Raw genomic sequence first — 27400 nt, forward strand, 5'->3', positions numbered from 1 at the left:
TAGCTTGCTAAGGCTTAGGTTGTGTTTCCTGCGAAGTTCCCCATACTTAAAATGGAAATATTCTGTAATTAGTAATTCTATTTTTTCCCCTTAGGTTTCGTTTCTGGTAGCTCAGATGACGCGGCTGGGGCTTGCACTGCCTTGCTTGCTGCCGCTGCTCAGGCTCACAACTTGGAAGTTCAAGGAGTCAACCAACTAGCAGCCTGTTGCAATGAAAATGCATGGCATAGACCGAGACCGGTAAGAGACACATATGTATTTCATTTTAATTGGCATATTATTAGCAAATAATCTAAAGAATTCTTAGAGTGAAATAGAAAAAAAATGCATTTGTATCTGCAGTCTGATTGATACTGTCTGATTGATACTGTTTAACTGCTTCTTGACTATTCTTATTCACTGTGCTGCGCTAGGCTATGTGCTCACATCGTGCAACTAATTTAAACGAGGAGATGTGTGCATTTCTTGGTGGATGTCATCATGTGTGGACAAGTTTGTTTACTAGAGGAGATGCATGGTTCCTTTGAACCGCAATATTCATCTAGTTTCGTTTTCAGAGCAGGGCTCCCAGCCAGTCTCAATAGAGACTCAATTGAAACTCTATCGTTCTATTTTGGAAACGCCTACAGGAGGCAAAACGAAACTGATTTCACATCAAGTGCCAAATATGCTACTGAGGTTTAAACTTTACAAATATTTGAGATCATTTTGCAGTATATGAAAGTAAAACATATATTTTTTCTAATTGTGGCTTTTGTTGAACAGTTTTTGCATAATGATATAATATAATGATATGGCTGTGCATCAAGGGGTGAATTTCGACACGAGTTATGCACGCATAAATGGAACATAATTCCCTTTTTATGCACGTTTCTCTCTATGACCTTGAATTTAAGCATGAGAATAGCATGTTTTTCACCCCCCGTTTCATAAATGAAGGTGTGGCGGAGGTGTCTACAGATATGCTGCTGACAGTGTTGGTCCCATGTTTCATGAGCGCTGAAATAAAAGATCCCAGAAATGTTTCATATGCACAAAAAGCTTTTTTCTCTCAAATGTTGTGCACAAATGTGTTTACATCCCTGTTAGTGAGCGTTTCTCCTTTGCCATGATAATCCATCCACCTGACAGGTGTGGCATATCAATAAACTGATTAAAGAGCGTGAGCATTACACAATTGCACCGTTTGCTGAGGACAATAAAAGACCGCAGTTTTGTCACACAACACAATGCCACGGATGTCTCAAGTGTTTTGGGAGCGTGCAATGTCCACCAGAGCTGCTGCCTGAGAATTTAATTTAAATTTCTCTACCAAAAACGTTGTTTTCGAGAATTTGGCAGTACGTCTGACCCGACATCACAACCGCAGCTGATGTCAACGTTGTGAACAGTGCCCCATGATGGCGGTGGGGTTATGGTAAGGGTAGAAATTAGCTACGGACAGTGAACACAATTGCATGGTGCTGTGTGTGTGTATATATATATATATATTTCATGAAATCCTCTTATCAGTCTTCCTTTTCTTTTTAGACATGTTATACATCTTCATTGTCTGTGGATTGTGGGCTGTGTTGGTGAGTATAAATGAACTTTATCCACAATTAGAACTTGTGGATAGAGAACTTATTATTATTATTATTATTATTATTAACATAACAAAAATGCATATGATTTTCAAGACATTTGTTCCAACTCTCTCCTACAGCCTCCTCCTCCCTGCCCTCTGGCCCTCTCTCCATCTCTTCCCCTGTTGGAAGCCAAGCCATCCTTCCTTGCAAATGGAAGTCCCAGCTAGACAACGTCCCAGTTTGCCACGTCCTATGGCAGACACCCGATGCGCCCGTGTTTGAGCAAAACGGGGAGCAACGGTGGCAGGCCAGCGAGTTTGAGGGGCGGCTGGAGGTACCTGGGGAAAAGCTTTGGGAGGGCGACTGCTCTCTGATCTTGCGCGACGTGCAGTTTGGGGATGTGGGGCTTTACGAGAGCTTCATGGTGGTCGACAGGACGAGGAAAAGGCGGGTGTTCATCCAGAGTGTTCACCTCTCAGTCTATGGTAAGGGTAGATCTACAGGTCAGACCTCAGCTGAAATAGTTGTGTTATATCGCTAGCCTCATCTCTCCTTATTCTCTACAGACCATAAGTCCAAGCTGTCAATGGGCATGGGTGAAGACCTGGTCCTGACGCTCCACACTCCCCAGGCCATGAGAGTGGTCTTCCAAGGGAGGAACAGCACAGAGTGGAAGGTCCTGTGGATGAGGGGTGACGGGAAGGTCAACGGGGGTCGTCTTGAGGAGGCTGAAGGGGTGGTGGTCCTCCGAGGGTTAAGGATGGACAACTCTGGGACTTATAAAGTGTTGGATTCCCATGGGCTTTCCGTGAGCACTGTGAAACTCACAGTGGAAGGTAATAAAATGGCCTCAAATGCTAATGCATAAACATTGCTTTTTTTTGTGATGTATCTGTAAACGCGTGCAACCGCTGCTAACATTTTACATTTTGTATCCCACAGAAGTTTCTAAAACTCAAAAGATTATCCACATCCAGGACAAACCTGTAGGTAAGAGACTGACGTAAATAAAATAAATAATTGAGATGACTTATTCAAGGCAAGTATACCAAGTCCATGACACTGTAGAAGACTGATGGGCAATAATAGTACATGTTGAACAAGTTCTCTGCATCTTCTCTGTCTCTCTAGGTAAATCTACTGTTTACAGGTCCTCCTCTCTGCTCATCGTTTTTGTCCTGCTGATCAGTCCTCTGCTTCAACATCTCTAACAAGGTTTAAACCTTTTTGGGCTAGTTTCCCAGGACCAAATAAACAAACCCCTATACTAAAAAGCACTTTCATCCATTGAAAGTGATTTTTGGTCTATAGGCATAGAGGGAAGACATACTGGGCCGGTGGTTGCCTGAAAGCAGCATGTGGCCATCTTGGTATGTTGTTAGGGACCACCTGCTGTGTGGTTGTGTGCGGTGGTCATCTTCCCCAATTCAACATGTACAGTCTGTGACACCCTTGGGCCATGTAAGCCAATCAGAGTGGCGTAGTGCTTACCCCTCACCAAAGTGAAATATAACAAAGGCTAATAAAATGTTGGTTGTAGTCTGGGCAGTGGGTTCCAGTGCACCTTTTACCTCAAATCAAAGATGGTTGAGCCAGTTTCCTGGATGCAGTGTAATTATAGTCCTTGACTAAAAAGCATGCTCAACGGAGAATCTCTTTGGAAAGTGGTTGTTTGACTAAGTTTAATCTGGGTCCGTAAACCTGGCTAATTGTGTTCAGGGTGATGCCCTCTTATTTTTTTCTTCTTTCTCTGCTACTGTCACATTGAGTTCTCACTGTATAGCCTACTATTGTCTTCTACAGAGTTTGGGTCAATCCAATTCAGTAACAATTAAAAGTTGCAATGAACTCATTCTCTTTAAATCCTCCTAAAACGTTGTTTCTTCACTCCACATCATTAAAGCTGGAATCCTTAGTTGCTAAATGAATGATACACCCATTAATTCTTGAAGAATATAACGCCTATGTATATATCAGAACTCCAACTGCATGCTTGTTTTACTCCAATGTCAGTAAAGAATGCAAATGTTAAACCTGTCATTTTGATATCATGGATGGTCAGTCCATGGCTCCATAGCTCTGTCTATGGATTTGAGTGGTTACATTTCTCCAGGTTCATCCCTTATCTTTTTACCAAAACACAGGTGGGTGACTGCTTTGTTTCATTTAAGGATTCTAGCTTCAATGGGTTTGATTTGTACAAATAACCTGAGAGAATGATGTTCAGTGTTTTGTAAATATTAAATTACTCTTATGATAGTTATATATATATATATATACACGGAACAAAAATATAAATGCAACAACGATTTTACTGAGTTACAGTTCATATTAGGAAATCAATTCATTAGGCCCTAATCTAGGGATTTCACATGACTGGGCAAGGGCACAGCCATGAAACCAATATTTGTATGAGCATTATATACACAAAACAAAGTATATAATACAATCAAATGAAAGTGTGAGTTGTTTGTGTTCAATGTTATAACAGCAATGTAATCTTGATTTGTTAAATAAAGCATTGAAAATGACAGCCATGTGATGGTCCTTTACAGCCTTGCAAGTATATTACACTTAAATTAATGCATTCCAATATGTTATCATCTACAGTTACAGTATACACATCAGAACACAACAGGGGCCCAGGAGATGCCAATCCCTCCCCTTTCCTGCTCTTCCCTCTCAAACACATAAACTAGGGGTGCACAGCTCTGAGAGCCGTAGTGTTTGGTGGTTTTGGCCCTTGCCTTTTAACAAGTCTGGATTATACTTGGGAAACCAGGTGAGTTCACACATAAATCAGTAATTGTTAAATTATGTGATAAGCCAAAACAAGCACAACTCGAGTTGTGCACCCCTGAATGGAATAGACCATCTACCCCGTTTCTTCTGACAGCCTTTGATTCCTATAATCTCTCCTGTCAATCCCCATAACCACTGAACCTTCCCTCATCCTATTTATGTCTCTTTATCCCCTCCTGAAAAAACAAAGAACCCAGCACCCATGAAAGAAAAAGTAGCACTTACAACACCTTACCCATTGACATTGGTAAAATCATAAACGACAGGTTCCCACGCGCAATACAGTCTTTAAATCAGTGGAGTGATGTCACAGGCAAAGGGATATACTCTTTCACTTGTTTCCAATCAGGCCATGTCAGATTTTGAGCTCCTTCCTTTAATCATTCCTAAATCTAGTCTTGGAGTGTCCAGTTAGAAGTTGGGCTTGTGTTTCTTGACTTCGACCATGAGGTGGTGCAGGTTGATGAGCTCAGAGCGCACGGCCAGGCTGCGAAAGGTGGGCTGGGCCAGTACCTTGTGGAAGCCATGGTAGTACTGGATCAGCTGAGTGAGCGCTCCCTGGAGGATAGGAGGACAGCAGTCAAAAGTTGAATAATAAGCTTCAGAGAAAGAAAAGCCCGTGGCTCACAGTTGCCTAAATATAAAAAAAAATATTTTTTTTTAATTGTACATATCTGTCGATTTATGGGACCCCTTTTGGCTCAAGAACACCCCTAGGGGCAAACGTTCTCAAGAACACCCCTAGGGGCAAACGTTCTGTATAGCCTTTAATGACATACAATTATATTACTGGTTTTTAGAACGTGTTTTCGGTCAGTGCATCCGTTAGAGAAAGCCCCGAGGGCAGTACCTGAATGATGCCAGTGCCGTTCTTGAAGTTGGTGAAGGACCTCATGACGTCCTGACTCAGAGCCTCCACAGACTGTTTCCATGTGCTGGAGAAACCCCTGACCAGCTGGGTGATCCGGGCTGAGAGAAAAAGAACGAAAGAAAGAAAGAAAGAAGGGGGGGGGGGGGGGGGGTGAGAAAGGGTGGGAAGAAGAAAACAATATACATGTAGAGATGGGAGGCATATGGGTGTGAAAAGGTGTGGGAGAAATGTCAGACAATTGTTATGGTGGAAAGTCAAACAACAAGCTGTGTCACAAGAGAGTAGAAACAAACAGTCCAAACAGTAGAGGTAAATAAACAATGAGTCAGGACAGGGGGGGGAAAGTAGAAGTAAAGAGAAGGTTACCGCGGAAACGGACACAGTCTTAGGTTTAATTTATTCGCACCAAATAAAAGAAGTGAAAGACCAAAAAAAAACTGTGCCGATACAAACAGGTAAAAAGAGTGTGCAGGTGAGGTTGGAAGCCCAAAAGGGCTGATATGAAAACCACATCACAAATGTAAGTTAAAAAAAAAAGAAAAAAGTGCTCAATCACTTTAAACAAAGCATATTAATTATAATTGTACATGATATACTCAGTATACAAAAACAATGTGTGTGTGTGTGTGCATGTGAGAGTTAGGCTACATAGAGGGGTTATTGGGTAGTTTGGTTCATCAGGCGGACCCCCAGTTATTGAGGGATGATGATATTTTGGCAATGTGAAGATAAGAATTCCAGAGTACGGTACCTCTGTATCCAATAGAGAATTGACTCTGTGAGGTGCAACAATGGGGAGGATGAAGGTTATCACAGTGTCTTGTGTTATATAGATGGATTTCAGAATTAACCAGGAATAATCCATTGAAGGTTTTAGGTAAACTGTCTGGGAGTTATGAGTATTTGTAGACGAAAGTGCATAATTGGGTAAATTCATGCCGTAAAGCCAGGTAATTAAAGGAGGTGGCTAGTCTTGAAGATGTTATGAGTCATTTGTGTAGGTAGGAGGCATGTACTGGCCCAGACAATATTACAGTAAATGAGATATTGGTACAGATTTCAGTACCTTGCTACAGACAAATTGAATATGATCTTTCCAGGATAACTTTATCAATTATAAAATCGGAGGAATCTAGTGGATGTGACTTGTTCAACTTCATTCCCACCAATTGAGATTCTGGCTCTTATTTTACAATATATGTCTTATTCTTACTAGTGAATACAATTAAGTAGGATGTTTTTTTACATTTAAATATTATTTATTTATCTGGAACCATTCAGAAAATGTGGCCATACCTGAGTTGGTCTCATTAATTAGTGAATCAAAATTCTTGTGTGATAAAATCAAATTGGTATGATCAGCAAAGAGAAGGGGAAGTATGGTAGAAGACCCAGCAGTAAAGTCATTGATATCGATTAGGAATAACAAAGGTCCAATTATTGAACCCTGTGTCACACCACAGGATATCTTGGCCCTGGTAAATGCACAGGCATTTGCATAAACACATGTATCTCCATCATAAACATAACCAATTATATGTACAGTTGAAGTCAGAAGTTTACATACACCTTGGTCAAGTACATTTTAACTCAGTTTCACAACTCCTGACATTTAATCCTAGTCAAATTTCCCTGTCTTAGGTCAGTTAGGATCACCATTTTATTTTAAGAATGTGAAATGTCAGAATAAAAGTGGAGATTTATTTCAGCTTTTATTTCTTTCATCACATTCCCAGTGGGTCAGAGGTTTACATGCACTCAATTAGTATTTGGTAGCATTGCCTTTAAAATTGTTTAACTTGGGTCAAATGTTTAAGGTAGCCTTCCACAAGCTTCCCACAATACGTTGGGTGAATTTTGGCCCATTCCTCCTGACAGAGCTGGTGCAACTAAGTCAGATTTGCAGGCCTCATTTCTCACACACGCTTTTTCAGTTCTGCCCACAAATTTTCTATAGGATTGAGGTCAGGGCTTTGTGATGGCCAATCCAATACCTTGACTTTGTTGTCCTCAAGCCATTTTGACACAACTTTGGAAGTATGCTTGCGGTCATTGTCCATTTGGAAGACTCATTTGCAACCAAGCTTTAACTTCCTGAATGATGTGTTGAGATGTTGCTTCAATATATCCACAGAATTGTCCTTTCTCGTGATGCCACATTTTGTGAAGTGCACCAGTCCCTCCTGTAGCAAAGTACCCCCACAACATGATGCTGATACCCCAGTGCTTCACTGTTGGGATGGTGTTCTTCGGCTTGCAAGCCTCCCCCTTTTTCCTCCAAACATAACGATGGTCATTATGACCAAACAGTTCTATTTTTGTTTCATCAGACCAGAGGACATTTCTCCAAAAAGTACAATCTTTGTCCCCACGTGCATTTGTAAACCGTAGTCTGGCTTTTTTTAATGGTGGTTTTGGTGCAGTGGCTTCTTCCTTGCTGAGTGGCCTTTCAGGTTATGTCGATATAGGACTCATTTTACTGTGGATATAGATACTTTTGTACCGGTTTCCTCCAGCATCTTCACAAGATCCTTTGCTGTTGTTCTGGGATTGATTTGCACTTTTTGCACCAAAGTACGTTCATCTCTAGGAGACAGAACGCCTCTCCTTCCTGAGCGGTATGATGGCTGCGTGGTCCCATGGTGTTTGTACAGATGAACGTGGTACCATCAGGTGTTTGGAAATTGCTCCCAAGGATGAACCATACTTGTGGAGGTCTACCATTTTTCCCCTTAGGTCTTAGCTGATTTCTTTTGATTTCCCCATGATGTCAAGCAAAGAGGCACTGCGTTTGAAGCTAGGCCTTGAAATACATCCACAGGTACACCTCCAATTGACTCAAATGATGTCAATAAGCCTATCAGAAGCATGACATAATTGTCAGCAATTTCCCAAGCTGTTTAAAGGCACAGTCAACTTAGTGTATGTAAACATCTGACCCACAGGAATTGTGATACAGTGAATTATAAATTAAATTAAAGAATCTGTCTGTAAACAATTGTTGTGTCATGCACAAAGTAGATGTCCTAACCGACTTGCCAAAACTATAGTTTGTTAACAAGAGATGTGTGGAGTGGTTGAAAAACTACTTTTAAGGACTCCAAACTAAGTGTATGTAAACTTCCGACTTCAACTGTATAATCATGAAAACATTCGGCAAACATTTCCATTATAAAAAGGGTCTGCATCCTTTCTCTATACTCACCTTCGTCATTCTTTAGTCTATCCAGCTGCCCTTTCTCTGTCAGCGCCTCGCTCTCCTTCACAAATGCTATCATGCCACCAAAGGGAGAGGACAGAATCTCCTCAATAAACTCCTGATGAAAGGAGAAAGAAAGAGGGGAACATTTCATTGGAGTAAATACTTTGAGTAAACTGACTATCTGTGAATCTGGCACACATGACAAAACTCAATTTCCCAGAATCCCTGAGCAGGTTTACCTGGCTCCTGGCCTGGAGGAGCTGTTGGAAACCCTCAACCTCTTTACTGTCATCAGCTGCCCTCTCCTATGATATGGAGAAAAAGAGAGGAAAACAGCATGACATCTTTCAATTCTGTATATTCACAAGACACAGCCTAGCGGTTAAGAGCATTGGCCCAGTAACCCAAAGGTCGCTGGTTCGAATCCCAGAGCCGACGAGGCGAAAAATCTGCTGATGTGCACTTGAGCAAGGCACCTAATTGCTCCTGTAAGTCACTCTGGATAAGAGAGTCTGCTAAATGACTAACATTTTAATGTAAATAACTGAATGAAGGAGTCATTTCAGGTGGGTAAATAAGTGAATTGTTCATGTTTATGGTTTTAAACTTGTGTTATTCTCACCATGAGTACACTGAGCATCATGTCGTAGTTGTTGATGAGGAAGATGAGCTGGTCCCTGCGTGAAGGGAACTCTGCAGCCATCTTCAGGACAAAGTTCTCCACTTCAACCTGAAAATACCCATGTTAGCTATATCAAATCACACAAAACACTATAGCAAATGTTTATGCTAATTGTAGGATCCCAACTATTTATACTGTCTTACTGTTTTTTAAATTATTGTTTAGTTGTGTACCTGAAGTTGGCCAAGGAGGGTGTGGGTTCGCTCGCTGGTGAATGTCTGGTTAATGCTGACTATGGCAGAAGAGAACTCTGCATATCTGCGTGTGATCTGAAACACAACTGGTGTCAACAACTGTCTGGTATTATTAGATATTGATACATAAAAACACGTGTGTGTGTGTGTGTATTCATACATAGTGTGGTCTGGTGTCCAACACGCCCAGTTTTTGAGGATCCGTGTTGCGGATGCTCTGAATGTTCATCTCCAGGATAAGCTCAAACCTGGGCCACAGCAGTTCCAGCACCGCATCCCAGTACCTGGCAACCCATGGAGAAACAATTACATCAGCATCAAGGGTGGATTTCTGGGTTAAGATGTGTGTTTTCATTGAACAAATCTGTATCGAATCCATTGACGTCAATATGTGATTTTCATTTGACGTTTTAGTCGTTTAGCAGACGGGGTAAAGTAGGGAGTGAATTTTCATACTTTTTTGTACTGGTCCCCCGTGGGAATTGAACCCACAACCCTGACATTGCAAGCGCCATGCTCTACCAACTGAGCCACTCAGGACCATCATCATGAAACAAATTACATTAACATGTCAGGCCCCAAATGTTACATTTTACAGTACATATAGTAAAAAGACTACTGTATCATAAGTTAACAATTTGGACGTTCCCCTTACTTATAGCATATACACTCACCGGACAGTTTATTAGGTAAACCGATCTAGTACGGGGTCGGACCCCCCTTTGCCTTCAGAACAGCTTGAATTATTTGGGGGGTGGATTCTACAAGGGACCTAACTCATGCCAGGGAAAAAAATCCCTCACCAGTATACTACCGCCACCAGCCTGTACAAGGCAGGATGGGTCCATGGACTCATGCTGCTTACGCCAAATCCTGACTCTACCATCAGCATGACGCAAAACGAACCGGGATTCGTCGGACCAGGTGATGTTTTTCCACTCCTCAATTGTCCAGTGTTGGTGATGGCGTTGCCCACTGGAGCCGCTGCTTCTTGTTTTTTAGCTGATATGAGTGGAACCCAGTGTGGTCGTCTGCTGCAGTAGCCCATCTGTGACAAGGACCGAGTTGTGCGTTCTGGGATGCCGTTCTGCACACCACTGTTGTGCCGTTATGTCTGTTTGTGGCCTGTTAGCTTGCACGATTCTTGCCATTCTCCTTCGACCTCTCTCATCAACAAGCTGTTTTCGTCCACAGGACTGCCGCTGACTGGATGTTTTTTTGTTTGTCGCACCATTCTCGGTAAACCCTAGACACTGTCGTGAGTGAAAAGCCCAGGAGGGCAGCCGTTTCTGAGATACTGGATCCGGCGCGCTTGCCACCGACGATCATACCACGCTCAAAGTCACTAAGGTCACTCGTTTTGCCCATTCTAATGTTCAATCAAACAGTAACCGAATGCCTCGATTCCTGTATGCCTGCTTTATATAGCAAGCCACGGCCACGTGGCTCACTGTCTTCGGGAGCGATCCATTTTCCTGAACGGGGTACCTAATAAACTGTAGGGTGAGTGTATAGCATACTGCAGGAAATAGGATAAGTCTACAGCATTATGCTACACTGATTGAGTACTACTAACTTGTCCAGGGCTGGGATGGTCCTCTTGTTTGTGATGGCTCTGAAACGCAGGATGATGTGGATACACAGGAACACGGCGATGCTGTCGTAGCAGTCCGACACATAGGTGGACATGCTCTTCTGCAGGGGAAAGAAAAGAGGATGAGAGGGAAAGGTGGGTATAGGTACATTAGAGAAGGAGTTAGTCATATCATAAGAGACCATCATCATGATCAGTTCACAAAAAAAAAGGTCCTCCACCGTTAAAAAGGCTCTGTTATGCCTTTACCATTTTTTTTTTTTTACAGCAATGCTTTGGTGAAAAAGTCTTCTCGTACCAGGAACAAGCTGAGCGTCTTTCCCATGACGCTGTTGAAGAGGTCCAGCGCAGAATTTCCAGCCACCATGAAGAAGTCAGACAGGAAGAGGAACTCTCGACAGCCGTTGTCCAAGAGGGCGTAGTGCTGACTGCGGAACAGCGTCTCATAGGGATACTGAGAGGGGACGAAGAAGGCTGGTTGGGTGACTTGATAATCTACATCAATGTTAATATTAGAACTGGAGTCCACATGCTTTTCTGCGAAGCATTGCGTTTAACTGTCAATCTGTGGTCCGAGTTCTGCAGTTGTGCATTCCTTTAAGATGTGTGTGTGTGGTGACAAGACGGTAGTGAGAGAAGCACAGGTGTGTTGGAGCAGTACAGCTTTAGGGTTGGCTTTGTGTCTTCACCTCACAACCTTATACTCTATGCATGTTCAAATGATTTCAGAGTAGTGCTAAACATCTTATAATTAAAAGGTAGGTTAATTTCATTCAAAATGTCTGTTACTCTCGAGCAGTAGTACGTGGCATAGTTTGGAGGGGTTGTACAGCGCTGCCAGTGGTCTCACCCTGCAGTCCCCTCTCTGGGCAGTGTGGGGGATGAGGATGGGCCCCTCCAGCTCGGCAGGGCTCAGCACGGCCCCCCGCTGGCCCAGGGTGAAGATGGTGTTCCTGCTCTTCAGGGAGGGCTTGGAGAAGAAACCTTTCTTGGCCGTGTCTTCCACTCCCATCAAGTCATCTTTGTCTGCCACCTCTTCATACTGTCAACAGAGAAAGAGGTTACGCGAACAGTATTAAAATAGTATCAGCTAATTTGACTGATATGACACTCCACACGGTTGAAAATGTACCATCAAACACAACATAGCCCTTGCTGTACATTATAGCAGCAAGCTGTTCCAGAACAATTCACAGTGATAACCTAAATTAAGGTACTGTATATTGAGCCTATAAACCAAGAGAAGGCATTTTAACTCCTTCACTCCCTTAGCACCTGTGCCATTCGCTCACCTGTACTTTGAGGAGCCTGCCGCTGTACGACTTGAAGTAACTGTAGTAGATCTTACTCATGGTGTCCACATACTCATCCCTGATCTCCTTGGCCACTGTCCTTTCGTTTGCCAAGAGGAACTGATAGAAAAACCTAAAGTACGAAGAAACACTTACGATTGTGGTAGATACATGACTGTGGCGGTGCTTTTTAGTCTGTTTGAAGGTATCGAAGCCTGTTATAAGCCTATATTTACCTGTACTTGAGGAGGGTGTTCTGGGGGATTTGATAGTTGGTCATGGGCTTTCTGAAGGAATAAATCTTCTGCAGGATAAATTCTCGGATCTTTGTGACAGCCTGTGGAACAAAATAAAAGGCAGTTTTATACACAATATCTTTGCTCCGTTACCTTCCACACCATTATTCCTTGCTTACATCTCCTTCTCCTCTTCCCATCCCATTCTATTTCTCTCCCTCCCTGTATCTTCACCTTGATTTTGAGGCGGTCCACAATGTCCTGGATGTCAGAGCAGGCCAAAGTCTCCCTGAAGCTGAGCTCTTTGGCAAAGTTGATCTTGTTGTTGAGCTCATGGAGCTGCTCAAGGAACTCCTGCTCTGTCACCGGGCTCTCCAAGATTACCCTGCAGACCGGACAACATGTGGGGGGGGGTTCTTAGAACACATGCTTACCCGTAGGAACACTTACAACATCGTAGAGACCGTCAAGTGCATTTCTCAGACATCAATATGACATATGGTCTCCCATTAAAACTATACAGGTACATGTATCGTTACAAATCTGTCTAAAACACTAAAACACACACTCCCTTACTGGATCATAGCTCCGGGCACCACCAGCTCATCCACCAGTTGGCTGAGGTGGCTGCGTACAGCCTGCCTGTTCTTCAGCCGCATGTTCATGCTGACCGACTGCTGCTGCAGAGTCTGGATCTCACTGCTGATGGACGAGAGGTCACTCTGGAAGCCGCTCAGCATGCCCTCCATTCGCTGGAGAGAGAGAGAGGGGAAAGGTGGGGATAGAGAAAGAGAGAGAGAGAGGAAGAGAGAGAGCAAGAAAGAGGGGGGAGAAAATAGATTTGTCAATGGCTTCGTTACATATTTTTGCCAGGAAATTGCAAAAGCATTCTTTCAAAAACAACTGCACGTGCAAAAATGTTGACCCATTTGGAATGGACTTCTGGACTTCTGAAGCCACTTGATACACTTTTGATTGAGGAAATCATCCACTCACCTCCAGTATAGAGTCACAGGCTGTGATCTGGTTGTGCAAAGAGGCAATATTCTGGCTCTCCTTGATATCTGACACAAGCTTGGTCAAAGATTACCTATCAGGGTGAACTACTGTACCTATCAGGAATTACCATAAATAAAGCACTAATTCTTTCACACAATCATTCAAGACATTAATGGATACAGTCTTTGATGGAAGCTTGTTCAATCCGTTGGAGTTCATCCTCCACTTGTTTAGAGTATTGCCGGAGGTCAACTCCCTGAAAGAAACAGAGATTCAGATGAAAGGAGACCATCCGTTGATGGAACGTAGCCTTATATACAATCTGTCAAATGAAAACTAACCCGAAAATACAATTGAAACTGAAATGTGTTGATGTTTAGGACCACGCATGGTGCAGCCGTGGTACCACGATCTTACCGTTTTCAACGCCTCCTTCACCAAGTCATCTTCAAGATTAGCCTGTATGTGAACTGGTGGGTGAAGTAAAGGAAAGTAGCTAGTTTAATCTCCATAAAGGTAAGTTCTTACATTCATCCAAGACACTGAACTAATTAGCTAAATTACTATTTGGCTATGAACACATTTTTTCCAGATGATATGATCATTACTTCATTTAAAAGACAATAATGCTGAAGGACTTACTGTCCACCTCATCCAAGATGAACTCATCTGTGGTCAAGTCCAAGTCACCCAGGTTGAGCGGGGCCATGGCATCTGTGTCAGGCTTCATCTGTTGAAGAACGTCAGTAAATTGGCATGGCTTTGGTGTACTTTGTAAAGGAAGATAGAACAATTCAGCTAGCTAGCTACTCCATTCATACGAGTAAAGACTTCGCTAGCTACTTAAATAGGCCTTTTCAATTGCAGCTTTTAGACAGTTGCCTTCTATTTTTTCCACCTCTGAGGCCCAGCCCCTAAAAAGTCTAGGGCTCTACTCTGACTTGGGGCCAATGGGGACTTCCAGGAGCGGGATGAAATATCTGACCCTGTATCAGTGGATAAGGGAAACTTCTACCCATCTGTTTATTTGGGTTGTTTTGGGGTACAGATAGTTCAGCCTGATTGTAGCGTTGGCCCCTTGATGACCCTTAGTGTGTGTCAGACAGAGATATATGCAACATGGACAAGAAAGCAACACATGTCTGTAATCGTGTGTGTTAAAGAATGTTATTTTATTTATTTTGTTCTTAGCAGGTAACTTGCTAGCTCTGGTGCAGGAACGTCGCACTGGACCATAGCTTTAAACATAATAGCAATAAATCAGTGACTGGCTAGCTAGCCTTGCATCTCTGAATGATCAGGACGACGACAGCAAACACTACAGGTAATGTAAATCACCAGAAATGTAGCTGGCTTGGCTAACGAGACAGATCAGACGAGCTACGCTAGCTACGTAAGTTGTGCTGATGTTGTCAATGTAATGAACACAGAGAGCAATAGAAGTCGAACAGTCAAGTTATCAGAAACATATATGGTATGCAAGAATCATTAGCTAACGTCACCTCATCTTGTAAATATGCCATGGAATTCGCCGTTGAGTGGACAGTTGTGTTTACATCGGACATAGCAGCAGTCACTGCTCTATCCGCCATAGCTTCCAAACCCCCCAAAAAAACTACAAAGGTAGTGTGCTCTTCCCCAATGTCCCCGGGATACGTGAGGAAAAAACAATAAGTAAAGATCATTTTGAAATTAGTTGAAAATAAATGTATGTTGAATACAATTATTAGACAAATATACACAATCTTAAAGGTAATGTATATTTTATTTATTGGTATATTGTTTTAAAAGCTATCTTTTAAATATTGTATCTCTATCTTGCACTGACCCTACGCACACTCACTAGACCTCAAATACACACCATATCACACACACTTCATGATTGTGTATTTTATTCCTCTTGAGTTAGTTACTATATATTTTATTCCTCTTATATATATATATAGTAACTAACTCAAGAGGAATGAAATACACAATAATGGAGCTATATACAGGGAGTACCAGATCAATGCACATACTTATGTACATGAAGGCAGGGTAAAGTGACTAGGCATCCAGATATATATATATTTTATTTTACCTTTATTTTACTAGGCAAGTCAGTTAAGAACAAATTCTTATTTTCAATGACGGCCTAGGAACAGTGGGTTAACTGCCTGTTCAAGGGCAGAACGACAGATTTTGTACCTTGTCAGCTCGGGGATTTGAACTTGCAACATTTCGGTTACTAGTCCAATGCTCTAACCACTAGGCTACACTGCCGCCCCATATCATTTTTGTTTTATTTATTTTTTACTCTGCATCGTTGGGAAAGGTTCGTAAGCAAGAATTTCACTGTAAAGTCTACACCAGTTGTATCCGGCGCATGTGATAAATACAATTTGATTTGATTTGTTCCCAGACGGACACGTTTTGCGGATGGAACCACTTCTTCTGTGAACTCTCGAAACGAACGCAAAAGCCCTCGCGAGAGCCTTGGAATTTCCTCTTTGAACGGAACCTGCTTCCAAGATGGTGAGTGCTGAATTGGGCTACAAAATTATTCTAAATATCTGCGTTCATCGTCGCTTTTAGGGTCATTCTGTACACTGGACAACGATGGTGAGATTGTTAAGATTGTTTTTGAGAGCTTTTAGCATGTATTTATTATATTGAAGTTGCATATATTGATGTAAATGAACAGCTAACTGCCAATGCTAAATTGCCTATTCCGCGCTGACACTGCTGCATGGAAGTACAGCTTTTGTCAGTATAGGCTTTGGTTGTGGTCTTTTATTCACAAAATATAGATTGTAGTAACCCTCACTTTTACACACTAGTTTGTTTGTGTGGTTGGTATTGGCCAATCAGTTTTCAACCATCCTTGTCAGCTAGTTTTGGTAATCATTGCTACTCAATGTTGGCTGATTTGTTAAAGTTAGTAAGAACTTGTTCACGTGTTACAGTCTCTAAAGTCAGTCCATGTCACTGCGGTAGCCATGTGAAGGCTGAGATTTGAACTCAACATTTTTACACTACATGTTTGCTAGTTTATTCCAGGCTTTGGAAGTACAAATTATTAATGCAGAAGGACAATTTCCCTAGCAAAGTAAAAATCTCTATTGACCGTGTTTGTTCTGTTATTTCTCTGCAGTCTCTGGTCATTCCCGAGAAGTTCCAGCACATTCTTCGTGTTCTCAACACGAACATTGATGGTAGGAGGAAGATTGCCTTCGCCATCACAGCAATCAAGGTAGACTTGTTCAGAATGTCTTTCTCAGAACCAGGTAGCGACGTCTGCACCGTTGGCAATTGTGGGAATGAACCTAAGTAATGTTTAATTTGTCTTTCCTACACAGGGTGTTGGCAGACGATATGCCCATGTTGTCCTGAGGAAGGCTGATATCGACCTCAGCAAGCGGGCTGGAGAACTGACCGATGATGAGGTGAGGAATACATGGGGCTGTTGTGTACATACTGTTTCTCTAAACATGACAGCTGTATGTATTGGAGGGTCTGAGGCTGGAATTCAAACAACACTGCTGGTTGATTGAATCCCAACCTTGCACTCCCTTCGTGGATTATCATGCATCAATCACTGTGGGGTATTGTGATAGGCCCAGTCATCTGCAAACTCAGCCTGCATTGATTCGTTTATTTTTCTACCTAGCATCTCACTAATGTTGATGTATACATGCATTTGTCCCCAGGTCGAGAGGGTAGTGACAATTATGCAGAATCCTCGCCAGTACAAAATCCCTGACTGGTTCCTCAACAGACAGAAGGATGTAAAGGATGGCAAGTACAGTCAGGTATGTGACTGCAGCAGACTTGCGATGTCTGGTGACTCATTTCTAAATTGGAACTAAACTATTTGAGTTAGTAGACATCCCGTCTATGGGTTGTCAATACAAATTGAGTCATTGCTGAAAGCTAAATGTACATTTGTCTTAGAGTCCAGTCTTATAATGTTCCTTGTTTGTGTGTTATAGGTCCTTGCTAACGGTCTGGATAACAAGCTGAGAGAGGATCTTGAGAGGCTGAAGAAGATCAGGGCTCACCGTGGTCTCAGGCATTTCTGGGGGTAAGTGCTGTTATGTCCAGCGATATAGGTTTATTTTATGACCATGGCTGTGAACCCACTCAGAAGGATTTGGGATCTGCAAAAATAGAACAAAAATAAGCACCCACCAAATTCTACATTTTTTTTTAAATATTGCTTTTGTGTGTTCTAGATTTAATGAAAAGGGGAAATCCCATTTTTCAGCTAAAGGGCTGGTTTCCCGGACAGACTTAAGTTCCGGATTGTTTACTAGGGCACATAGAAAATGAAAACAAGTGTTTGTTGTTGGATGAGTCAACTCCCTATTTTTGGACAACTTCCTAACCTTTTGTGTTTGGGCTGAAAGGCACTTTCAAGACTCTTTCAATATGCTTGCAAGCCATGCCAGGAAGCTGTCCCTATACATGCTCTGTAAATGGTGTTTAGATTGATCTCTGTACTGCTGAGATGTTATATCAAGAATGCATTATTAGCCAACTTATTTTGTAGTCAATTGCAGTCAAACTCAAAATGTTGTACAGGTTCCTTGAGTAAGTGGTTATTATTGTAGGCATACCAATGTTATGGTATAATGGTACGCACATTCAACTTCTGCTGTCAATGTGTTCAGATCATTTTCTGTGTTTGTCCTACTAACCTACTACTAAATCTCATTAGTATGGGATTTCTCAAGTTGACTTCCTGGATACATTTGTACTGGCTGACTGTCCCTCTCTCTTTCAGTCTGCGTGTGCGTGGCCAGCACACTAAGACCACCGGTCGTCGTGGTCGCACCGTTGGTGTGTCCAAGAAGAAGTAAACTGTCTCCCTGCTCCCCATGTGTCAATAAATGCCACAGTTCACACATTTGGCTGTTTGCTCATTTCTTCATACTGGGTTGTTTTGGTGCGGTTGTTGGAGTAATGTTGTTGACTCAGAACAGAGCCTCGGTCAGTGGCAGTTTTGTCTTTCTTTGCTCCCATTGTAGGTAGTTTGTGGTATACTTTTGAAAAGGTTGTAAAAGGGACTGGAGTGATGGTCAAATTCCTAGGTTGTTACAACCTAGTGCATGGAGTGCTGTACTGTCCACCTTGGTGTTATACATGGTCATGTTCTCATAACCAACCAAGTTTCATTTTGAGGAATTATCAGAGTTGAGTAAAGATGAGGTCAATTTACTACACTATAAATGCAACATTGTTTTTTCATGAGCTAATTTTTTGTTAAGTGCACATTGTATTTCTCTCATTTGGGGGGGGGGGGGTGTATTTGTCTTATAAAACCCTTGTTTTAGAAAATTATACTGATTGGCTGTACATGGCTACCAAGTGGGTGGGCCTATGGCTGCACCCCTGCCCAGTCATGTGAAATCCATAGATTAGGGCCTAATACATTTATTTCAATTAACTTTTATATGAACTGTAACTCAGTTTCATATTTTCGTTCAGTATGAATTCACTTAGTGTATTCTGCATTTTGTTATGTGATAGCCTTATACTAAAATGGATTAAATAGTTTTTCGCCCCTCTACACCCCATAATGATGAAGCAAAAATAGGATTGAGAAAGCTAGTCATTGACTGCAGCTCAGCGTTCAAACACCATAGTGCCCACAAAGATCACTAAGCTAAAGGACCCTGGGACTAAACACCTCCCTCTGCAACTGGACTTCTGAACATGCCGCCCTCAGGTGGCAAGGGTAGGTAACAACACATCTGTCACGCTGATCCTCAACACAGGGGCCCCTCGGGTGTGTGCTCAGTCTCCTGTACACCCTGTTCACTCATGATTGCATGGCCAGGCACAACTCCAACGCCATTAACTTTGCTGATGACAACAGTGGTAGGCCTGATCATTGAACTATGAGACAGCCTATAGGGAGGTCAGACCTGGCTGAGTGGTGCCAGTACAACCTCTCCCTCCCTCAATGTGATCAAAACAAAGGAGATGATTGTGGACTCAGGAAAAGGAAGACCAAGCATGCCCCCATTCTCATCGACGGGGCTGTAGTGGAGCAGGTTGAGAGCTTCAAATTTCTTGGTGTTCACATCACTAAGAAACTTTCATGGTCCAAACACACCAAGACAGTCTTGAAGAGGGCACTATACAAAGCCTATTCCCTTCAGAAAAACGATTTGGCATGGATCCTCAAAGTTATACAGCTGCACAATCGAGAGCTTCGTGACTGGTTGCATCACTGCCTGGTATGGCAACTGCTCGGCCTCTGACCGCAAGGCACTACAGAGGGTAGTGCGTATGGCCCAGTGCATAACTGGGGCCACGCTTGCCACCCAGGACCTCTATACCAGGCGGCGTCAGAGGAAGGCTCTAAAAATTGTCAGACTCCAGTCACCCTAGTCATACTGTTCTCTCTGCTACCGCACGGCAAGCAGTACCGGAGCTGTCCAAAAGACTTAACAGCTTCTACCCCCAAGCCATAAGACTCCTGAACAGCTTATCAAATGGCTACCCAGACTATTTGCATTTTCCCCCTCCTTTTACACTGCTGCTACTGTTTATTATCTATGCATAGTCACTTTCTCTCTGCCTACATGTACATATTACCTCGACTAACCGGTGCCCGCACACATCAACTGTACCGGTAACCCCTGTATATAGTCTTGCTATTGTTATTTTACTGCGGCGCTTTCAGTATTTGTGACTTTTATCTTATTTTTTACAGAATTATTTTGTTGTCGGCGCATGTGACAAATACAATATGATTTGAAATATCACATTTAGATAATTCTTCAGACCCTTTACTCAGTACTTTGTTGAAGCACCTTTGGCAGCGATAATAGCCTCAAGTCTTCTTGGGTATGATGCTATAAGCTTGGCACTTCTGTATTTGGGGAGTTTCTCCCATTCTTTTCTGCAGATCCTCTCAAGCTCTGTCAGGTTGAATGGGGAGCGTCGCGCTTGGCATTCAGACCAGAGAATCTTGTTTCTCATGGTCGGAGTCCTTTAGGTGCATTTTGGCAAACTCCAAGCGGGCTGTCACGTGCCTTATACTGAGGAATTTCTTCCATCTGGCCACTTTACCATAAAGGCCTGATTGGTGGATTCCTGCAGAGATGGCTGTCCTTCTGGAAGGTTCTCCCATTTCTACAGAAAATCTGGATATATGTCAAGAGTGACCATGGGGTTCACCAAGGCCCTTCTCCCCTGATTACTCAGTTTAGCTGGGTGTCCAGCTCCAGGAAGAGTCTTAGTTGTTCCAAACTTCTTCAATTTAAGAATGATGGAGGCCACTGCGTTCTTGGGGAGCTTCCATGCTGCAGACATTTTTTGGTACCCTTACCCAGATCTGTGCCTTGACACAATCCTGTCTCAGAGCTCTACGATCAATTCCTTTGACCTCATGGCTTGGTTTTTGCTGTCATGCACAGTCAACTGTAGGACCTTATATAGACAGGCATGTGCCTTTCCAAATCATTTCCAATCGAGGAAACAGGTTTGAGTTTCATAGCAAAGGGTCTGAATACTTTTGTAAATAAGGAATGTTTTTATTTTGTATAAATGAGCAAAAAAACTTTTCACTTTGTCATTGGGGTATTTTGTGTAAATTGATGAGTGTAAGTTTCTCTCTATCCATTTTTGAATAAGGCTGTAACAACAAAAATGTGGGAAAAGTCAAGTGGTCTGAATACTTTCAAAATGCGCTGTATGTAAAATATAACACCACAGCACCAGTTTCATACCAACGCAACCCTGGCCTTTTTTTTATTGTGCTGAATGGATCAAGAGGAATTGCAATACAAACAAGCTGAGTAACAGTTCAAAGTGGGATATATTGCCTTAATTTTACAAAGATCATAGAAAAACTGAGGTAAGAAAACCCATTATATGCCAGCAGAACATACACTGAGTATACAAAACAATAACACCTCTTTCCATGAGACTATCCAGGTGAAAGTTATTATCCCTTATTGATGTTACTTGTTAAATCCACTTCAGTGTAGATGACAGGGAGGAGGTTAAAGAAGGATTTTTAAGCCTTGAGACATGGATTGTACGGGTAAGACAAAAGATTTAAGTACCTTTGAACGGGGTATGGTAGGTGCACCGGTTTGGGTCAAGAACTAATGCTCAACAGTTTCCCGTGTGTCTCAAGAATGGAAACATTAGGAGTCAACATGGGCCAGCATCCCTTTGGGGGGGTGTTCCTAATGTTTAGTATACTCAGTGTATAAAGTGCATCAGGTAAGACTTAAAGGAAGTGAAAGCTAGCATTAGGAAAAAGCCCTGTGGACCCTATGGGTCCAAGCTTAGGATAAATCACATTAACTAGCTCAATTCCACCAACCGTTGCTACTTGATATCCTTAATAAGCGGCATAGTGCATCAGTGACGTCTTAAAGAAATTAAATATGACATAAATAGTTACAATTATTAACTAATTTCAAAGCAAGCTGAATTCAGTATAGAAAAGTCCCAATCTACTGCTATATAGCAGTATATTCTTGCATAATATTCAATTCAACCATCCTATATGACCTATATTCCAAGTCTGTCTAAAAGGGAAAAGGGGGTTAATCTCTACAACATTTTCCAATGTACACTACCGGTCAAAAGTTTTAGAACACTTACTCATTCAAGGGTTTTTCTTTATTTTCTACTTTGTAGAATAATAGTGAAGACATCAAAACACACATGGATCATGTAGGAAACAAAAAAGTGTTAAACAAATATAATTTGTATTTGAGATTCTTCAAATAGCCACTGTTTGCTTTGATGACAGCTTTGCACACTCTTGGCATTCTCTCAACCAGCTTCATGAGGTAGTCACCTGGAATGCATTTCAATTAACAGGTGTACCTTCTTAAAAGTACATTTTCCTTCTTAATGTGTTTGACCCAATTAGTTGTGTTGTGTCAAGGTAGGGGTGGTATACAGAAGATGGTACTTTACCAAATAGCCCTAAGTCCATATTATGGCAAGAACAACTCAAAATCAGCAAAGCGACAGTCCATTATTACTTTAAGACAAAGGTTTGTCAATGCAGAAAATTTCAAGAACTTTGTTTCTTCAAATGCAGTCGCAACAACCATCAAGCGCTATGATGAATCTGGCTCTCATGAGGACCGCCACAGGAATGAATGACCAAGAGTTACCTCTGCTGCAGAGGATACGTTCATTAGTTACCAGCCTCAAAAATCGCAGCACAAATAAATGCTTCACAGAGTTCAAGTAACAGACCGATCTCAACATCAACTGTTCAGAGAAGACTGTGTGAATCAGGCCTTCATGGTCGATTTGCTGAAATAAACCACTATTAAAGGATACCAATATTAAGAGACTTGCTTGGGCCAAGAAACACGAGCAATGGACATTAGACCGGTGGAATTTTGTCCTTTGGTCTGGAGTCCAAATTGGAGATTTTTGTTTCCAACCACCGTGTCTTTGTGAGATGCAGAGTGGGTGAACATATGATCTCCACATTTGTGGTTCCCACCGTGAAGCATGGAGGAGGTGTGATGTTGTGGGGGTGCTTTTCTGGTGACACTGTTAGTGATTTATTTAGAATTCAAGGCACACTTAACCAGCATGGCTACCACAGAATTATGCAGTGATACGCCATCCCATCTGGTTTGCACTTAGTGGGACTATCATTTTCTTTTCAACAGCACAATGACCCAACACACCTCCAGGCTGTGTAAGGGCTATTTTAGAGGAGAGTCATGGAGTGCTGCATCAGATGACCTGGCCTCCACAATCTTCCGACCTCAACCAAATTGAGATGGTTTGGGATGAGTCGGACCGCAGAGTGAAGGAAAAGCAGCCAACAAGTGCTCAGCATATGTAGGAACTCCTTCAAGACTGTTTGAAAAACATTCCAGATGAAGCTGGTTGAGAGAATGCCATGAGTGCAAAGCTGTCAAGGCAAAGGGTGGCTATTTGAAGAATCTCAACTATAAAATATACAGTATTTTGATTTGTTTATCACTTTTGTGGTTACTACATGATTCCACATGTCATTTCATAGTTTTGATCTCTTCACTATTATTCTACAATGTAGAAAAGAGTCAAAATAAATAAAAACCCTTGAATGAGTAGGTATTCTAAAACTTTTGACCGGTAGTGTAAAATCCTCACACTGATCTGAAATGATGTATCAACAAAATCTGGCAGTCCTGATGCAAGGTCAAGCAACACTTGGTGGTCTGAAGGAAGGCTGGACTACGTAGGTGTTGCCTGTCGGTGTGCACACCGGTCCAGACAGCATTTTAAGTCAACCATTCGATTAAGGAAAAAATGTGTAGGTATTGCAAAAACAACTTCATACTCAGGTTTGATTAGAAGCTACGGAAGATAAAAACAGAAAAACTTCAGATTCTGAGGTCAAAGTTGAAGACCTTCAATCTATGGAATGTTCCAAATGACTACCTTAGAAGCAGCTACACGCCACACACAGAAATCTGTCAGAGACAGCGTGTGATAACGGCTGAAGAGGGAGGACTCCTGTCCTCCTCACCCCTCTTTGGGCTGTGGGGACTTCTGCTGCGGTGGCTGTGATGGTTGAAGAGGTTGGTCCTTGGTGGGGGCATAGTAAAGCTCCAGAGGCTTTCTGACCTTCCAGTACTTCTCATTCACCAGCTCTAAAGTCAGGGAGCCGTTCAGAGTCTGAGAAAGAGGTACAGAGAAACGTGAGGGAGAAGAACAAGTCAAAGGGAATGGTAGGAAGGAAAAAATAAAGCAATCGATGAGGATAAAAGAGTTTAAAAGCAAGGCGATAGGAAAAAAATGAGACGTGTGTCAGAGGTATGAGAACGGATAATAGTCATTGATAATAGCTCCCACCCTGAAAAAAAAGAGAACGGATAAGCTTGTGTACTCACAGAGAACTGTCCCCCTGATGTGGTGATGTAGATGGTGTATTGCTTCTCACTGACGTTCTTCAGGCTGGCCCCTCCTGCTGATTTCTCTCCTTTAGCCCCCACCTCCACTCCCTCTTTCCCCTTCTCCATCGCTGCATCAGATTGGCTGTCTCTTTGCCTCTCCTCCAGAGCGATACGCAGAGCCAGGTACTTAGACAGGTGGTCCACTGTCGCGTTGGCTGTGGTCTTCACATATCTGAGACAGGAATGAGGAGTGACAAAAACAAAACTATTAAAAAAGACCCTTCAGGAATACATTCCGAATTGAAATTACCATAATTTGAGAAGTCATAACAGAACACCTCACAGCTCCCCGCCCCCCCTCCACACACAGCCCTCACCTGGTCTGGCTGTAGTCCTGTGTGTTGACCAGCAGGGGGTGCGGACGGAAAACCAGCTCTATCTCTGAGCCAGGGCCCTCTTTGTGGTGCCGGAGCGGGGCCGTGGGGCTGCCCCCATCCACCTCCGGGCCTGACTCATCTGACACCCTGGGCCGCTTAGGGTTCCGGCTGGGCCCGGCCTCAGAGGGTGTGTGGCTCGGGGGGAGGGGCGCGTGGGAAGGCGCAGAGTCGTGGGAGAGGTGTGACCGTGCATCCCCGTTGTCCTCGCCGCCGCTGAAGGTGGTGTTGTCGCTCTCCTGCGCCGGTTTGCGCACTCGCTGGGCTCTGGGGCGTCAAGGGTGAGCAGAGCGAGAGAGTCCATTTTAAACTTCGAATCCTCAATAAAGTATGAACTTTCCCTGACTTGTGCAGTCAGTGTTGTTTGTTTGTCTACATACTAAGTCTGACAACTCTCTGCTAATTCCAAGAATCTTTCAACTGGGATTTCTGGGAAACCTATAAACCCTACCCCAATCCTCCCTCATCTCCTACCTGTGCAGAGCCTGCATGCGCAGCCCCTCCTCAATGCTGGAGCTGAGGGCCTGCTTGTTGTGCAGCCGGTTGAGTCTCTCCAGCACCCGGTCCTGGTGGGCCTCGTACTCGTCGCGGCTGGGGTAGATCTTGGAGATGAGGGCGTCAAAGTTGGAGTCGCGGCGGAGCGAGCGTCTCGACACAAGCTTCTTTCGGCACGTGGGGCATTCCTTGTTCCTGAGGAGGAGAGGACAGAGAGCGAGTTAAAAATACGCTTTTATAAAGTATCTTCACAGAAATGGAACAATCTTTAGTATGGAGGTTCTCCTCAGATTTATACGAGGGCACAGTCCGGAGTAGTGAGAATATAGTCATCCTCAAATAGTCACACAGTTGTGTGTGTCCCTCACCCTGATCGGAGTGCAGTGACGATGCAGTCGGAGCAGAAGCGGTGCAGGCACTCCTTGGTGGTCATTGTGTTCTTCAACATGTCCAGACAGATGGGGCACATCAGCTCACTGTGGAGGCTCCGGGGGGACACCGCTATCTCTGTGCCGTCCATGATCGCCTCCTACAGGCAGGGAGGGGAATGTGTCAGACAATACAGGCACATATAAGTCTATGATGGCCCATCCATGTTCTTCATGGGTCAGCGTTAAACTGATTGACCATGGTCACAGTTCCCTACACAGATTTTTGTTATGAGAAACTATAAAAAGCACTTCTGTTTCTGGGAATGCAATACAATTAAATCACTTTTCACCGGGATGCATTTGTAATTATTCCTAGGTGGAACGTGGCTGTCATTACCTGTGGGCTCCTGTGCAGTTCATACAAGCTCAGCTCCCACGTCTTACTGGGGTTTTGGATGTTGACTGGAGTCGCCATTTTGTGTTTTATAGACCCCTCCCTATGGAAACATGTTTAAGATATATGTTACACACATTATATGTCGTTTTAGGTAATTAGGCCTACATAGTCTTATGAGAGATGAGCTGTGTAAAGGTTAGATTGCGTTACATCACTTTGACAGTTTGTAACTGAGCAACCCAGTTTGACAGCTGTCAAAACAAGTGATGAATGAGACTTAAGTCAGATAGCCTGTGTACCCAAATAATTATTCCGTAAAAAAAAAAAAAGTGATTTTTTGTTGTTGCGAGAATTGGGTTTCGCTAGCTAACGTTTGTTGTTCTAAAAACAGTAAAATGTCTAAGGCAATGCAGTTAGCGAGCCTAACTACATCTCATTGCACCCTCCTCCTTTGACATTTCATGCACATTGAGCGAGGTTGCGTGCATTACGTCCTCCTTTGTTGTATCGTAGCTACTTTGGTAAATAACTTATCTTGTCACAATTACATACATCGAGCAAACTGTCAGACTTCGGTAGAATCTTAATGTCACACGATCATCATGCTATCTATCCATGTGTAGCTAGCTTGCTTCGGTAGAAACAAAAAAGTGACTTGCAGTCTAGCTAGTTATGGGGTCTAGCTAGCATAGCTAGTGGCTACTTACCAAGGAATTTGACGGACAGCTGCCCGGTGACGCAAGCCCACGCAGAACAACTAGCTAGCTTGCTACGAACACCGGATTGTAACGAAACAGTTTCAAGCTCGTGCCACTATGACCACCATGTGACGGGAATCTTTTCCATCACGATGTATGTTGGGGGAGGGGGTGATACTATCGCTATTTTTCATCCAGAATGACAATAATTATTCAAAGACGACAGGTTTGGAAACCCTCTGTAGCCATCGTTCTCTTTTTTTTTCGCCGGATGTGTGGAAGCAACTTGATTTCCCTTGCAAAATAGCTCCGTTTGTTAGCTACCCCTGGTGGCTATTTGGGGTATTGCACGCAAACAACAAAAACTTTCCTAGGGAGCCTGTTCTCTTGTATTGAGGTAAATTGCAAATACCGTATCAGCACTATATTTCTAAGAAACATTTATACACTTTTAAAGTGTGTCTGTCCAATGCCGATCAAGTGCACTTGAACATATTGAAACCCACAACGTTTGGGGGGAGAGAGAGAGAAATCATAGGGGGAAAGAGGAGGAGAGAAAGGAAGGGGAGATTGGAAAGCTTAAAACCCTAGGCCTATATGTATTGTCTATTTGTAGTTGAACTCTGGGTTGAATTGAAACAATAGCTGCTGATGACTTTGCAAATGCTATATAGGCCTAAATAGTATAGATGCTATATGACTT

The 27400-nt window shown here is 42.8% G+C and overlaps 4 protein-coding genes across 6 annotated transcripts; 2 read left to right on the forward strand and 2 right to left on the reverse strand.

The window, feature by feature from the left end:
• Nucleotides 1-109: 109 nt before the first annotated feature.
• LOC109907506 (uncharacterized) lies at nucleotides 110-4099 on the forward strand. The gene is made up of 6 exons (XM_020505497.2): nucleotides 110-240; nucleotides 1531-1574; nucleotides 1706-2053; nucleotides 2135-2404; nucleotides 2511-2558; nucleotides 2700-4099. The coding sequence occupies exons 1-6, from the start codon at nucleotides 212-214 to the stop codon at nucleotides 2777-2779; spliced, it is 819 nt and encodes a 272-aa protein (XP_020361086.1). The 5' UTR covers nucleotides 110-211; the 3' UTR covers nucleotides 2780-4099.
• Nucleotides 3863-15078, reverse strand: LOC109907502 (vacuolar protein sorting-associated protein 52 homolog). Its single transcript, XM_020505492.2, has 19 exons — nucleotides 14943-15078; nucleotides 14083-14170; nucleotides 13858-13910; nucleotides 13621-13696; nucleotides 13438-13505; nucleotides 13018-13193; nucleotides 12676-12826; nucleotides 12442-12542; nucleotides 12206-12338; nucleotides 11764-11955; nucleotides 11212-11367; nucleotides 10896-11014; nucleotides 9480-9603; nucleotides 9299-9394; nucleotides 9066-9173; nucleotides 8683-8748; nucleotides 8447-8558; nucleotides 5221-5339; nucleotides 3863-4928 (listed from the first exon to the last, which is right to left on the reverse strand). Exons 1-19 carry the CDS (start codon nucleotides 15030-15032, stop codon nucleotides 4782-4784), a joined length of 2175 nt encoding a protein of 724 aa, XP_020361081.1. The 5' UTR covers nucleotides 15033-15078; the 3' UTR covers nucleotides 3863-4781.
• Nucleotides 14418-18328, forward strand: rps18 (ribosomal protein S18). Of its 2 annotated transcripts, XM_020505502.2 has the most exons (7): nucleotides 14418-14764; nucleotides 15842-15954; nucleotides 16574-16672; nucleotides 16779-16865; nucleotides 17130-17231; nucleotides 17412-17503; nucleotides 18206-18328. In XM_020505502.2, the coding sequence occupies exons 2-7, from the start codon at nucleotides 15952-15954 to the stop codon at nucleotides 18279-18281; spliced, it is 459 nt and encodes a 152-aa protein (XP_020361091.1). In that variant the 5' UTR covers nucleotides 14418-14764; nucleotides 15842-15951; the 3' UTR covers nucleotides 18282-18328. The 2 variants fall into 2 exon arrangements, with proteins under 2 accessions (XP_020361091.1, XP_020361093.1); XM_020505504.2 differs by lacking the exon at nucleotides 14418-14764 and having other exon boundaries at nucleotides 15921-16041.
• Nucleotides 18329-23446: 5118 nt separating this feature from the next.
• On the reverse strand, nucleotides 23447-26975 carry LOC109907518 (E3 ubiquitin-protein ligase RING2-A-like). 2 transcript variants are annotated; one of them, XM_020505514.2, is made up of 7 exons: nucleotides 26552-26658; nucleotides 26000-26099; nucleotides 25600-25760; nucleotides 25211-25426; nucleotides 24680-25003; nucleotides 24300-24534; nucleotides 23447-24084 (listed from the first exon to the last, which is right to left on the reverse strand). In XM_020505514.2, coding segments are annotated over exons 1-7 (1191 nt in total). In that variant the 5' UTR covers nucleotides 26554-26658; the 3' UTR covers nucleotides 23447-23931. The 2 variants fall into 2 exon arrangements, with proteins under 2 accessions (XP_020361103.1, XP_031649471.1); XM_031793611.1 differs by lacking the exon at nucleotides 26552-26658 and adding an exon at nucleotides 26707-26975 and having other exon boundaries at nucleotides 23473-24084.
• Between the last annotated feature and the right edge of the window lie 425 nt (nucleotides 26976-27400).

The sequence above is a fragment of the Oncorhynchus kisutch genome, linkage group LG17 (assembly GCF_002021735.2).
Source record: "Oncorhynchus kisutch isolate 150728-3 linkage group LG17, Okis_V2, whole genome shotgun sequence".
Lineage (NCBI taxonomy): Eukaryota > Metazoa > Chordata > Actinopteri > Salmoniformes > Salmonidae > Oncorhynchus > Oncorhynchus kisutch.

Excerpts from the sequence above, each read along its gene's own strand:
- LOC109907518 (XM_020505514.2), bottom strand. Across the intron at positions 25,761-25,999 it reads AACTGCACAGGAGCCCACAG|GAGGCGATCATGGACGGCAC; the intron begins GTAATGACAGCC and ends CCCTGCCTGTAG. Across the intron at positions 25,004-25,210 it reads CGCATGCAGGCTCTGCACAG|AGCCCAGCGAGTGCGCAAAC; the intron begins GTAGGAGATGAG and ends TTGACGCCCCAG.
- LOC109907506 (XM_020505497.2), top strand. The coding sequence starts at position 212 with ATGAAAATGCATGGCATAGACCGAGACCG. Across the intron at positions 241-1,530 it reads CATGGCATAGACCGAGACCG|ACATGTTATACATCTTCATT; the intron begins GTAAGAGACACA and ends TTTTCTTTTTAG. Across the intron at positions 2,054-2,134 it reads TGTTCACCTCTCAGTCTATG|ACCATAAGTCCAAGCTGTCA; the intron begins GTAAGGGTAGAT and ends TATTCTCTACAG.
- rps18 (XM_020505502.2), top strand. Across the intron at positions 16,866-17,129 it reads GAGAACTGACCGATGATGAG|GTCGAGAGGGTAGTGACAAT; the intron begins GTGAGGAATACA and ends ATTTGTCCCCAG. Across the intron at positions 17,232-17,411 it reads AGGATGGCAAGTACAGTCAG|GTCCTTGCTAACGGTCTGGA; the intron begins GTATGTGACTGC and ends TGTGTGTTATAG.
- LOC109907502 (XM_020505492.2), bottom strand. The coding sequence starts at position 15,032 with ATGGCGGATAGAGCAGTGACTGCTGCTATGTCCGATGTAAACACAACT. Across the intron at positions 13,506-13,620 it reads ACAAGCTTCCATCAAAGACT|ATATCAAGGAGAGCCAGAAT; the intron begins GTATCCATTAAT and ends AGCTTGTGTCAG. Across the intron at positions 9,604-10,895 it reads ACCATCCCAGCCCTGGACAA|GTACTGGGATGCGGTGCTGG; the intron begins GTTAGTAGTACT and ends ATGGGTTGCCAG.